The sequence below is a fragment of the Panulirus ornatus genome, chromosome 9, assembly GCF_036320965.1.
Source record: "Panulirus ornatus isolate Po-2019 chromosome 9, ASM3632096v1, whole genome shotgun sequence".
Taxonomy (NCBI): Eukaryota; Metazoa; Arthropoda; class Malacostraca; order Decapoda; family Palinuridae; genus Panulirus; species Panulirus ornatus.
The window spans coordinates 10,162,207-10,174,331 of record NC_092232.1 but is presented as its reverse complement, the minus strand read 5'-3'; the positions used below and the strand labels follow the sequence as shown (position 1 = coordinate 10,174,331).

At 39.8% G+C, this 12,125-nt stretch overlaps 1 protein-coding gene across 1 annotated transcript in view; it reads right to left on the bottom strand.

The window, feature by feature from the left end:
• The window catches only part of LOC139750195 (nucleolar protein 11), a 47,822-nt gene extending 39,008 nt beyond the window's left edge, over positions 1–8,814 (bottom strand). The window contains exons 1-3 of the mRNA XM_071664620.1: positions 8,501–8,814; positions 6,267–6,437; positions 5,557–5,757 (exon numbers count right to left, since the gene is read on the bottom strand). Coding sequence (XP_071520721.1) covers positions 5,557–5,757; positions 6,267–6,437; positions 8,501–8,629 — 501 coding nt within the window. The 5' untranslated portion in view covers positions 8,630–8,814. The remainder of the gene's footprint in view (positions 1–5,556; positions 5,758–6,266; positions 6,438–8,500) is intronic.
• Positions 8,815–12,125: the final 3,311 nt, after the last annotated feature.

Sequence of the window (12,125 nt, the reverse complement as noted above, 5' to 3'; positions counted from 1 at the left end):
ATTCCTTCAAACATACCCATTTTTGCTTTCCGAGATAATGTTCTCGACTTCCACACATTCTTCAAGGCCCCCAGAATTTTCGCCCCCTCCCCCACCCTATGATCCACTTCCGCTTCCATGGTTCCATCCGCTGCCAGATCCACTCCCAGATATCTAAAACACTTCACTTCCTCCAGTTTTTCTCCATTCAAACTCACCTCCCAATAGACTTGACCCTCAACCCTACTGTACCTAATAACCTTGCTCTTATTCACATTTACTCTTAACTTTCTTCTTCCACACACTTTACCAAACTCAGTCACCAGCTTCTGCAGTTTCACACATGAATCAGCCACCAGCGCTGTGTCATCAGCGAACAACAACTGACTCACTTCCCAAGCTCTCTCATCCCCAACAGACTTCATACTTGCCCCTCTTTCCAAAACTCTTGCATTTACCTCCCTAACAACCCCATCCATAAACAAATTAAACAACCATGGAGACATCACACACCCCTGCCGCAAACCTACATTCACTGAGAACCAATCACTTTCCTCTCTTCATACACGTACACATGCCTTACATCCTCGATAAAAACTTTTCACTGCTTCTAACAACTTTCCTCCCACACCATATATTCTTAATACCTTCCACAGAGCATCTCTATCAACTCTATCATATGCCTTCTCCAGATCCATAAATGCTACATACAAATCCATTTGCTTTTCTAAGTATTTCTCACATACATTCTTCAAAGCAAACACCTGATCCACACATCCTCTACCACTTCTGAAACCACACTGCTCTTCCCCAATCTGATGCTCTGTACATGCCTTCACCCTCTCAATCAATACCCTCCCATATAATTTACCAGGAATACTCAACAAACTTATACCTCTGTAATTTGAGCACTCACTCTTATCCCCTTTGCCTTTGTACAATGGCACTATGCACGCATTCCGCCAATCCTCAGGCACCTCACCATGAGTCATACATACATTAAATAACCTTACCAACCAGTCAACAATACAGTCACCCCCTTTTTTAATAAATTCCACTGCAATACCATCCAAACCTGCTGCCTTGCCGGCTTTCATCTTCCGCAAAGCTTTCACTACCTCTTCTCTGTTTACCAAATCATTTTCCCTAACCCTCTCACTTTGCACACCACCTCGACCAAAACACCCTATATCTGCCACTCTATCATCAAACACATTCAACAAACCTTCGAAATACTCACTCCATCTCTTCTCACATCACCACTACTTGTTATCACCTCCCCATTTGCGCCCTTCACTGAAGTTCCCATTTGCTCCCTTGTCTTACGCACTTTATTTACCTCCTTCCAGAACATCTTTTTATTCTCCCTAAAATTTAATGATACTCTCTCACCCCAACTCTCATTTGCCCTTTTTTTCACCTCTTGCACCTTTCTCTTGACCTCCTGTCTCTTTCTTTTATACATCTCCCACTCAATTGCATTTTTTCCCTGCAAAAATCGTCCAAATGCCTCTCTCTTCTCTTTCACTAATACTCTTACTTCTTCATCCCACCACTCACTACCCTTTCTAATCAACCCACCTCCCACTCTTCTCATGCCACAAGCATCTTTTGCGCAATCCATCACTGATATATATATATATATATATTTTTTTTTTTTTTTTTTTTTATACTTTGTCGCTGTCTCCCGCGTTTGCGAGGTAGCGCAAGGAAACAGACGAAAGAAATGGCCCAACCCCCCCCCCCATACACATGTACATACACACGTCCAGACACGCAAATATACATACCTACACAGCTTTCCATGGTTTACCCCAGACGCTTCACATGCCTTGCTTCAATCCACTGACAGCACGTCAACCCCTGTATACCACATGACTCCAATTCACTCTATTTCTTGCCCTCCTTTCACCCTCCTGCATGTTCAGGCCCCGATCACACAAAATCTTTTTCACTCCATCTTTCCACCTCCAATTTGGTCTCCCTCTTCTCCTCGTTCCCTCCACCTCCGACACATATATCCTCTTGGTCAATCTCTCCTCACTCATTCTCTCCATGTGCCCAAACCATTTCAAAACACCCTCTTCTGCTCTCTCGACCACGCTCTTTTTATTTCCACACATCTCTCTTACCCTTACGTTACTTACTCGATCAAACCACCTCACACCACACATTGTCCTCAAACATCTCATTTCCAGCACATCCATCCTCCTGCGCACATCTCTATCCATAGCCCACGCCTCGCAACCATACAGCATTGTTGGAACCACTATTCCCTCAAACATACCCATTTTTGCTTTCCGAGATAATGTTCTCGACTTCCACACATTTTTCAAGGCTCCCAAAATTTTCGCCCCCTCCCCCACCCTATGATCCACTTCCGCTTCCATGGTTCCATCCGCTGACAGATCCACTCCCAGATATCTAAAACACTTCACTTCCTCCAGTTTTTCTCCATTCAAACTCACCTCCCAATTGACTTGACCCTCACCCCTACTGTACCTAATAACCTTGCTCTTATTCACATTTACTCTCAACTTTCTTCTTCCACACACTTTACCAAACTCAGTCACCAGCTTCTGCAGTTTCTCACATGAATCAGCCACCAGCGCTGTATCATCAGCGAACAACAATTGACTCACTTCCCAAGCTCTCTCATCCACAACAGACTGCATACTTGCCCTTCTTTCCAAAACTCTTGCATTCACCTCCCTAACAACCCCATCCAGAAACAAATCAAACAACCATGGAGACATCATGCATCCCTGCCGCAAAGCAATATTCACTAAGAACCAATCACTTTCCTCTCTTCCTACTCGAACACAAGCCTTACATCCTCGATGAAAACTTTTCACTGCTTCTTAACAACTTGCCTCCCACACCATATATTCTTAATACCTTCCACAGAGCATCTTTATCAACTCTATCATATGCTTTCTCCAGATCCATAAATGCTACATACAAATCCATTTGCTTTTCTTATACCACTTCTGAAACCACACTGCTCTTCCCCAATCTGATGTTCTGTACATACCTTCACCCTCTCAATCAATACCCTCCCATATAATTTACCAAGAATACTCAACAAACTTATACCTCTGTAATTTGAGCACTCACTTTTATCCCCTTTGCCTTTGTACAATGGCACTATGCAAGCATTCTGCCAATCCTCAGGCACCTCACCATGAATCATACATACATTAAATAACATTACCAACCAGTCAACAATATAGTCATCCCCCTTTTTAATAAATTCCACTGCAATACCATCCAAACCCGCTGCCTTGTCGGCTTTCATCTTCCACAAAGCTTTAACTACCTCTTCTCTGTTTACCAAATCATTCTCCCTAACCCTCTCACTTTGCACACCACTTCGACCAAAACATCCTATATCTGCCACTCTATCATCAAACACATTCAACATACCTTTAAAATACTCACTCCATCTCCTTCTCACATCACCACTACTTGTTATCACCTCCCAATTAGCCCCCTTCACTGATGTTCCCATTTGTTCCCTTGTCTTACGCACTTTATTTACCTCGTTCCAAAACATCTTTTTATTCTCCCTAAAATCTAATGATACTCTCTCACTCCCACCTCTCATTTGCCCTCTTTTTCACCTCTTACTACCTCTTCTTGAACTCCTACCCCATTCCTTTATACATCTCCCAGTCATTTGCATTATTTCCCTGCAAAAATTGTCCAAATGCCTCTCTTTTCTCTTTCACTAATAATCTTACTTCTTCAGCCCACCACTCACTACCCTTTCTTATCTGCCCACCTCCCACGCTTCTCATGCCACATGCATTTTTTGCACAAGCCATCATTGCTTCTCTAAACACATGCCATTCCTCCCCCACTCCCCTTACGTCCTTAGTTCTCACCTTTTTCCATTCTCTACTCAGTCTCTCCTAGTACTTCCTCACACAAGTCTCCTTCCCAAGCTCACTTAATCTCACCACTCTCTTCACCCCAACATTCTCTCTTCTTTTCTGAAAACCCCTACAAATCTTCACCTTCGCCTTCACAAGATCATCCAGTTGCACCTCTCAGCACATTAACATGCAAAAGTCTCTCTTTCACGCGCCTATCAGTTAACACGTAATTCAATAACGCTCTCTGGCAATCTCTCCTACTTAAATACGTATACTTATATATATCTCTTTTTAAACCAGGTATTCCCAATCACCAGTCCTTTTTCAGCACATAAATCTACAAGCTCTTCACCATTTCCATTCACAATACTGAACACCCCATGTACACCAATTATTCCCTCAACTGCCACATTACTCACCTTTGCATTTAAATCACCCATCACTACAACCCGGCCTAGTGCATCAAAACTACTAACACATTCACTCAGTTGCTCCAAAAATACTTGCCTCTCATGGTCTTTCTTCTCATGCCCAGGTGCATTTGCACTGATAATGGCCCATCTCTCTCCAACCACTTTCAGTTTTACCCATATCAATCTAGTTTACTTTCTTACACTCTATCACATACTCCCACCACTCATGTTTCAGGTGTAGTGCTACTCCTTCCCTTGCTCTTGTCCTCTCAATAACCCCTGACTTTACTCCCAAGACATTCCTAAACCACTCTTCCCCTTTACCCTTGAGCTTAGTTTCACTCAGAGCCAAAACATCCAGGTTCTTTCCCTCAAACATACTACCTATCTCTCCTTTTTTCTCATCTTGGTTACATCCACACACATTTAGACACCCCAATCTGAGCCTTCGAGGAGGATGAGCACTCCCCGCGTGACTCTTTCTTCTGTTTTCCCTTTTAGAAAGTTAAAATACAAGGAGGGTAGGGTTTCTAGCCCCCCTGGCTCCTGTCCCCTTTAGTCGCCTTCTACGACACATGAGGAATGCATGGGAAGTATTCTTTCTCTACTATCCCCAGGGATAATATGGAAAATATACTCAGAAAAATTATCAAGAAATGTAAGACCTAAATTAGAATATGCACCATCAACTTAGTCATGCTGTTTGAGACATAATTCACTGAAGGTCCAATGGTAGGCAACAATAAATTATTCCTCAATTATGGGAGCTAAAATGATCCGCCACCATTATAAAAATGAAGAACAAAGAAAGACATTACAATGATTCAGAATTTCATCAATAAATATGAAGCCAATTAACAAGAGGACAAACAAGAAAATAAGCAAGTGGAGGCAAAAGAGATATGAAAATATAACTCTACAGTAAGAAAGTTGATAATTGAAAAAGTTGAGTAAAGAAACAATGTATGCAAAAGAGATATGAAGATATAACTCTATAGTAATAGTGAAGATGATAAATGAAACAAGTTGAGTAAAAAACCAAAAAAACAAGGTATGCGGAGAGCATAAAAAATTCTAGAAACTTTAAGATACGAAAGACCCTACTATCAATAAAAGTCCCTCTTCATCTGTCTAAATTGAATAATCAAACATGCATGAAAGATCAAGGACATTAAATTTCTAATGATTCTCAACATCATTACATCACATCATCTACATTATACCTACCTACATTTAGATAAACCAGTTCTTAAGAGATTGTACATACATGTGAATAAATCTCCTACCTTATCTTTCACCAACATTACAATCAGCCCAGCATCCTTGACAATTTGAACATAGCTGAGAGACTCCTCTTCACCAAGGAATCCTGGCTTTGCTTTTTTCCGAGACTCTAAAGCAGTGTTAAGGTTTTCCACTTGGCCACTTGTGAAAACAACATACACAGTATCTCCACAAACCAACAACTGAAGAATTGATGTTTCAAACTGATGAAGAAACATTCTTATTAGATAGTTATCCACAGAATATCATAACTGTGTAAAAGAAAAAATAATTAAGTGTATATTTTTCCTTAAAGGCTCAGTCATTTGCTCTGCATACTAAATAAAAAAATAAATCTGAAGTACTTGTAAACTTATTTCAATTGTCACAATTTGCAACAATGTACTAACACTCTCACCAAGGGACAAAGTTCTCACTTATGGCAAAATTACCATCCACTTTCTAGTGGTATTTGAGTTAAAAGACAATAAACATACAGTTCTGTAACAAAATTAAAATATCAAGCACTGCATTCTACTACATCAAAACCACCATGGACAGAGAGTTTTATGACAGTACAGTATATTAATCCTTGTAATATTCTCATCAAAGCAACAGTATACACAAAGAAATAAATGGGTAATGCAAACAATTATCCAACATGAATTATGACAAAAAGTGACTAATTAAAAGCAAAATTATTCAAGCATAACCACTAACAAATTATACTAACAACGATTCGCTTGACTTTGTCAACATCATCTTCATCTTGATTCCATTTAGATAGGGTAGAGTTGTTGGTGACAGCTACAATTTTGTTTGATGATGGATCACACACAGCTGGTGCGGTAAATGGATTCCAGCTTTTTGTCGTCCAACTCCTTAGCTCTCTACAATCAAGAACCTGGGAAATATCAGTACAATAGTAAAGGTTATTGGATACAGTAACATAAAAGTTACAAGCGTACTGGCAAGAAAAAGGTATTGTTTCCAACAGGTTTAGTGAAATTTGAAATAAGCAATTTTACTTTCTAAATGTTTCAGTAAGACTGGTATTTCTGATTATCTGTTGTACTACTAACAAATTCAAAATCCCTTCCTTATGCTACGTTCTTTGAAATTATATATAAAAAAAATCTTCAGCAATATGGGACAAACACGGCAAGTTCAAAACATTGATGACAGTCATTTCATGAAGTGTGTATATCACGAATATATGAAATAAATTCATGTATGAAATAGGAGAGTGTTCAGAGGAAAGAAAGACACTTCCTTCAAAATCCTCCCACCACATGTCAGCTAATCCCCAAACTGAAGGCTGGTGTGAAAAGCATAAGCATTATGTAGAAGTATTAGGTGGAGGTAATAGGTAGGAACATAGGATGTAGTAGTTAGGAGGAACTTTAAGTAGGAGCCTCTGCAAACACTGCATCAGGCATCAAAAAAGCACTTTCAGCAATAAGAGTCCGTTACAAGATGGTTACTAGTGTTGTTTCTTATTCATTATTTTCAAATAGTGTATTGCTCGTATTTTACCAGTCTAAGTCAACATCACAATTAGCTTTGAAAACCGAGTAGTGTTTAAAGAATAAAATAACAGCTGAAGAGCATGATGTGAAGCATTATATCTTACTAAAAAATACTCAATAAAGTTACAGTAGTGAGGGTTATGTATATCTGGAAAATGTGTGATTAAATAATGTACAAGCAGGTAATACACTAGTGAAATAACCTATAAAATCCTCACCTAGTGCCAAAACGATAGCTGAAGTATTTCTTTTCATATTTATTCACAGTTTTCTGCGTGAGCAAGACAGTGCCAAGAAGAGGAATTGCTCACTTACTTACTATTCCCTGGCTGTCATGTGTAATGCACTGGCAAACTGAAGCCCCATCTACAGCCAAACTTCAAGATCTTTCTCTGGTTTTCCATGACCACTTCAAATGTCCTAGTTCAGCCTACTGACAGCATCTCAAAAAAAAAAAAAAAAAAAAAAAAAAAAAAAAAAAATACTAAGATTGCATTCAACTGCTACTAGGGACTGCATGGGCACTTGCTGTTTTGTCTGATTGTTGACATCTGGCACCATTTTCACAGCCCTCAATCAATGGTGTAACTAGTATGTTTCAGTTAGAATAATGAACAGCATGATAAACCTTGACTGCTTGGAAGGTCGGACAATGTTTTCAGTGGTCCTACTGATTTCTGCTTTACTTGCTTATATTTTAACCACACAATTTGTCAAATATACCACTATTACCTACGTAACTGTTCAATACAATGCTCCAAATCATGCTCTATAAATGTCTTAGTACTCTCTTAAAACTACAAGAACAATGCAAAGCAAAATCAACCTTATTCAATTAGTAGGTGGTGCAGTTTCATGAGTTATTGGCATAGTTCAATTGGAATGCATGGCAGTAAATTACATCTCAACTGCTAGGCAGGTTAGAAGAGGCTTTCATATGATCTATTCATTTTCCACAAGTGTATCACCTTCTTCCCATCAATCAAACCCCACAGCTCCCCTGATAAACTACTACATTAAATATCATTCGTTACAATAGATACATCAGTCCTGTACACGACGAATTATATTAAAGTGCCTCAAAACGGAGTGGCCATTTCCCAAAGCTAGTTTTAATGAAGAGCTAAAATACACTGATCCCGCCGGCAATTACTGCATAGAATATTCATTTTCAAGCTATGCATAAAATGTAACACACCATCTCGGACTTCACAACAGTTTTTTGTATTTCACTAAACACAGAACGTGCCAAGAACAAAAAAAGCTTCTAGCTTGAGGAGCTAACAGCGATGCGGAGCTAAACTGATCAATTACCGGGATCCTTATGACCTTAATCACTACAGGAGAGTATGTAAGAGTCAAGACAATAGCAAAGCTACATAAAAGAAGGCAATGATATGGCATCCTTACGGTATCAAACTATAAGAATAACACTTACGTTGAAAAGCTTAACGACTCCTTTACAAGTGATCAAGACGCTCCCGTGCCCATCACAGGTGACTCCAAGGAGATTTCTAGGATGAAAATCAACGCAGAGGAGGCTCGTTTTCAAGAGCGTTGCTGCCATTACATCTATTTTCCTCTCGTCTTTACTGTGCAGGATAGATATATATATATATATGCTTAATATCTCTTCTAATGTCTAATATCTCCTCCAATGTCTTGTACTAAACGTTTAAAACTACATGTTGCGTCGCTGTGCACGTCACACTCGCCTGATTTAAGACCACTCGCGTGTGTTTTCATCTTTACATCCCGCTCACATTCTAGCGTATACTAATACCATATCTTCAAGAATATTGAATCTATATACATTGACACAACCTGAAATATATAAGAAAATAATTGGAATGATATGTACACATATATCTATACATATATACATCAATACAAACATATCATTTTTGACTACAAGTGGGCGAACATACAGTTTACATGAATAGGATTACTGGAGTGGTCGTATGTACATTCCGAGTCAGGATTTTGATTCGAAATGATCCATCTTGATTTATTCCTAATATATATATTAAAAAAAAAGTGGTTTCTTCTCAGTCTAAATAAATAATGGATCAGAAACTGAATATAAAAAGGGTTTCATTATACTGGCTTATAAGCACATATAAGGAGACATTATTGACATCACTATGTAGGGAACCATACTTATGTTCCATGCAATTATTGTTTGTACGAATGATCATCCTCCACCTCTGATTAACCTAATACCTGATAGAAGGCTTGAAGGGATTTACATCTGAGTTGTGAGACTGATCCTTGGCTTTACCAAAAACGCTAAGACTTCACGAGTTCATAAGTCTTTTCCTGTCAGCCTAAATAACTCATTTTTTTTTCTTGCAGGTATCCAAATACTTGACAATACACCTCTCAGTTTAATACTCTAAAGCTTTACAAAATATCTTCTTCAGAGAGATACATATTTCTAAATGGATTTACAAATTCACCCATGAACTTAGACAATAACATGGTTTTTCACGAACTTCACCATGTTAGAAGGCAGCTGCACACACACACACACACACACAGTCTCTCCTGCCCCATGGAAATTTAATCACTTTGACGTCAATGTCAGCTTCCTCAGCGCCTGCTCAGGTTACAGCCTGAGTGAGGCTGAGAGCCAAACGTGACGTCCGTACTTACGACTGACGTCCATCACCAGTGAAGGCAAGTCTCAAATGAAAAGACAGTTCGACTGTAAATGCTTTTTCTTCTCTCTACGCTCACAGCATTAAACTATCTTCAACATGGTTTGCATATTATGCCTGGGTCAGACGCACAACGTAGATGTAACATAAAGATTCATTAAGGTGTAACGGTTAGCGATCCTAACCGTGACGCATTTACGTAGCTAGGATGCCATATGGTAAACATGCATGTTTACCACATGGCGTCCTAGCTACGTCTCTTCGATGTATATCAACTGACTGTTATATTCCTCTCTTGTGTCTCCCCTGATGATATGATTATTACACGAAAGTGCACTTGGGAACTTTTCGTGTTTCATTTTCCCCGTGGACTCATAGGAATATCTTGATCACACGCAAAATTGTGATCCTTTCCAATATATATATATATATATATATATATATATATATATATATATATATATATATATATATATATATATATAATTTTTTTTTTTTTTTTTTGCTTTGTCGCTGTCTCCCGCATTTGCGAGGTAGCGCAAGGAAACAGACGAAAGGAATGGCCCAAACCACCCCCATACGTCCACACACGCAAATATACATACCTACACAGCTTTCCATGGTTTACCCCAGACGCTTCACATGCCCTGATTCAATCCACTGACAGCACGTCAACCCCGGTATACCACATCGCTCCAATTCACTCTATTCCTTGCCCTCCTTTCACCCTCCTGCATGTTCAGGCCCCAATCACATAAAATCTTTTTCACTCCATCTTTCCACCTCCAATTTGGTCTCCCACTTCTCCTCGTTCCCTCCACCTCCGACACATATATCCTCTTGGTCAATCTTTCCTCACTCATTCTCTCCATGTGCCCAAACCACTTCAAAACACCTTCTTCTGCTCTCTCAGCCACGCTCTTTTTATTTCCACACATCTCTCTTACCCTTACATTACTTACTCGATCAAACCACCTCATACCACACATTGTCCTCAAACATCTCATTTCCAGCACATCCATCCTCCTGCGCACAACTCTATCCATAGCCCACGCCTCGCAACCATACAACATTGTTGGAACCACTATTCCTTCAAACATAACCATTTTTGCTTTCCGAGATAATGTTCTCGGCTTCCACACATTCTTCAAGGCTCCCAGGATTTTCGCCCCCTCCCCCACCCTATGATCCACTTCCGCTTCCATGGTTCTATCCGCTGCAAGATCCACTCCCAGATATCTAAAACACTTTACTTCCTCCAGTTTTTGCTCCATTCAAACTTACCTCCCAATTGACTTGACTCTCAACCCTACTGTACCTAATAACCTTGCTCTTATTCACATTTACTCTTAACTTTCTTCTTTCACACACTTTACCAAACTCAGTCACCAGCTTCTGCAGTTTCTCACATGAATCAGCCACCAGCGCTGTATCATCAGCTAACAACAACTGACTCACTTCCCAAGCTCTCTCATCCCCAACAGACTTCATACTTGCCCCTCTTTCCAAAACTCTTGCATTCACCTCCCTAAAAACCCCATCCATAAACAAATTAAACAACCATGGAGACACACACACACACACACACAGACACACACACACACACACACACACACAGACACACACACACACACACACACACACACACACACACACATATATATATATATATATATATATATATATATATATATATATATATATATATATATATATATATATATATTCTTTTTTTTTTTTATACTTTGTCGCTGTCTCCCGCGTTTGCGAGGTAGCGCAAGGAAACAGACGAAAGAAAGAAATGGCCCAACCCCCCCCATACACATGTATATACATACGTCCACACACGCAAATATACATACCTACACAGCTTTCCATGGTTTACCCCAGACGCTTCACATGCCTTGATTCAATCCACTGACAGCACGTCAACCCCGGTATACCACATCGCTCCAATTCACTCTATTCCTTGCCCTCCTTTCACCCTCCTGCATGTTCAGGCCCCGATCACACAAAATCTTTTTCACTCCATCTTTCCACCTCCAATTTGGTCTCCCTCTTCTCCTCGTTCCCTCCACCTCCGACACATATATCCTCTTGGTCAATCTTTCCTCACTCATTCTCTCCATGTGCCCAAACCACTTCAAAACACCCTCTTCTGCTCTCTCAACCACGCTCTTTTTATTTCCACACATCTCTCTTACCCTTACGTTACTCACTCGATCAAACCACCTCACACCACACATTGTCCTCAAACATCTCATTTCCAGCACATCCATCCTCCTGCGCACAACTCTATCCATGGCCCACGCCTCGCAACCATACAACATTGTTGGAACCACTATTCCTTCAAACATACCCATTTTTGCTTTCCGAGATAATGTTCTCGACTTCCACACATTC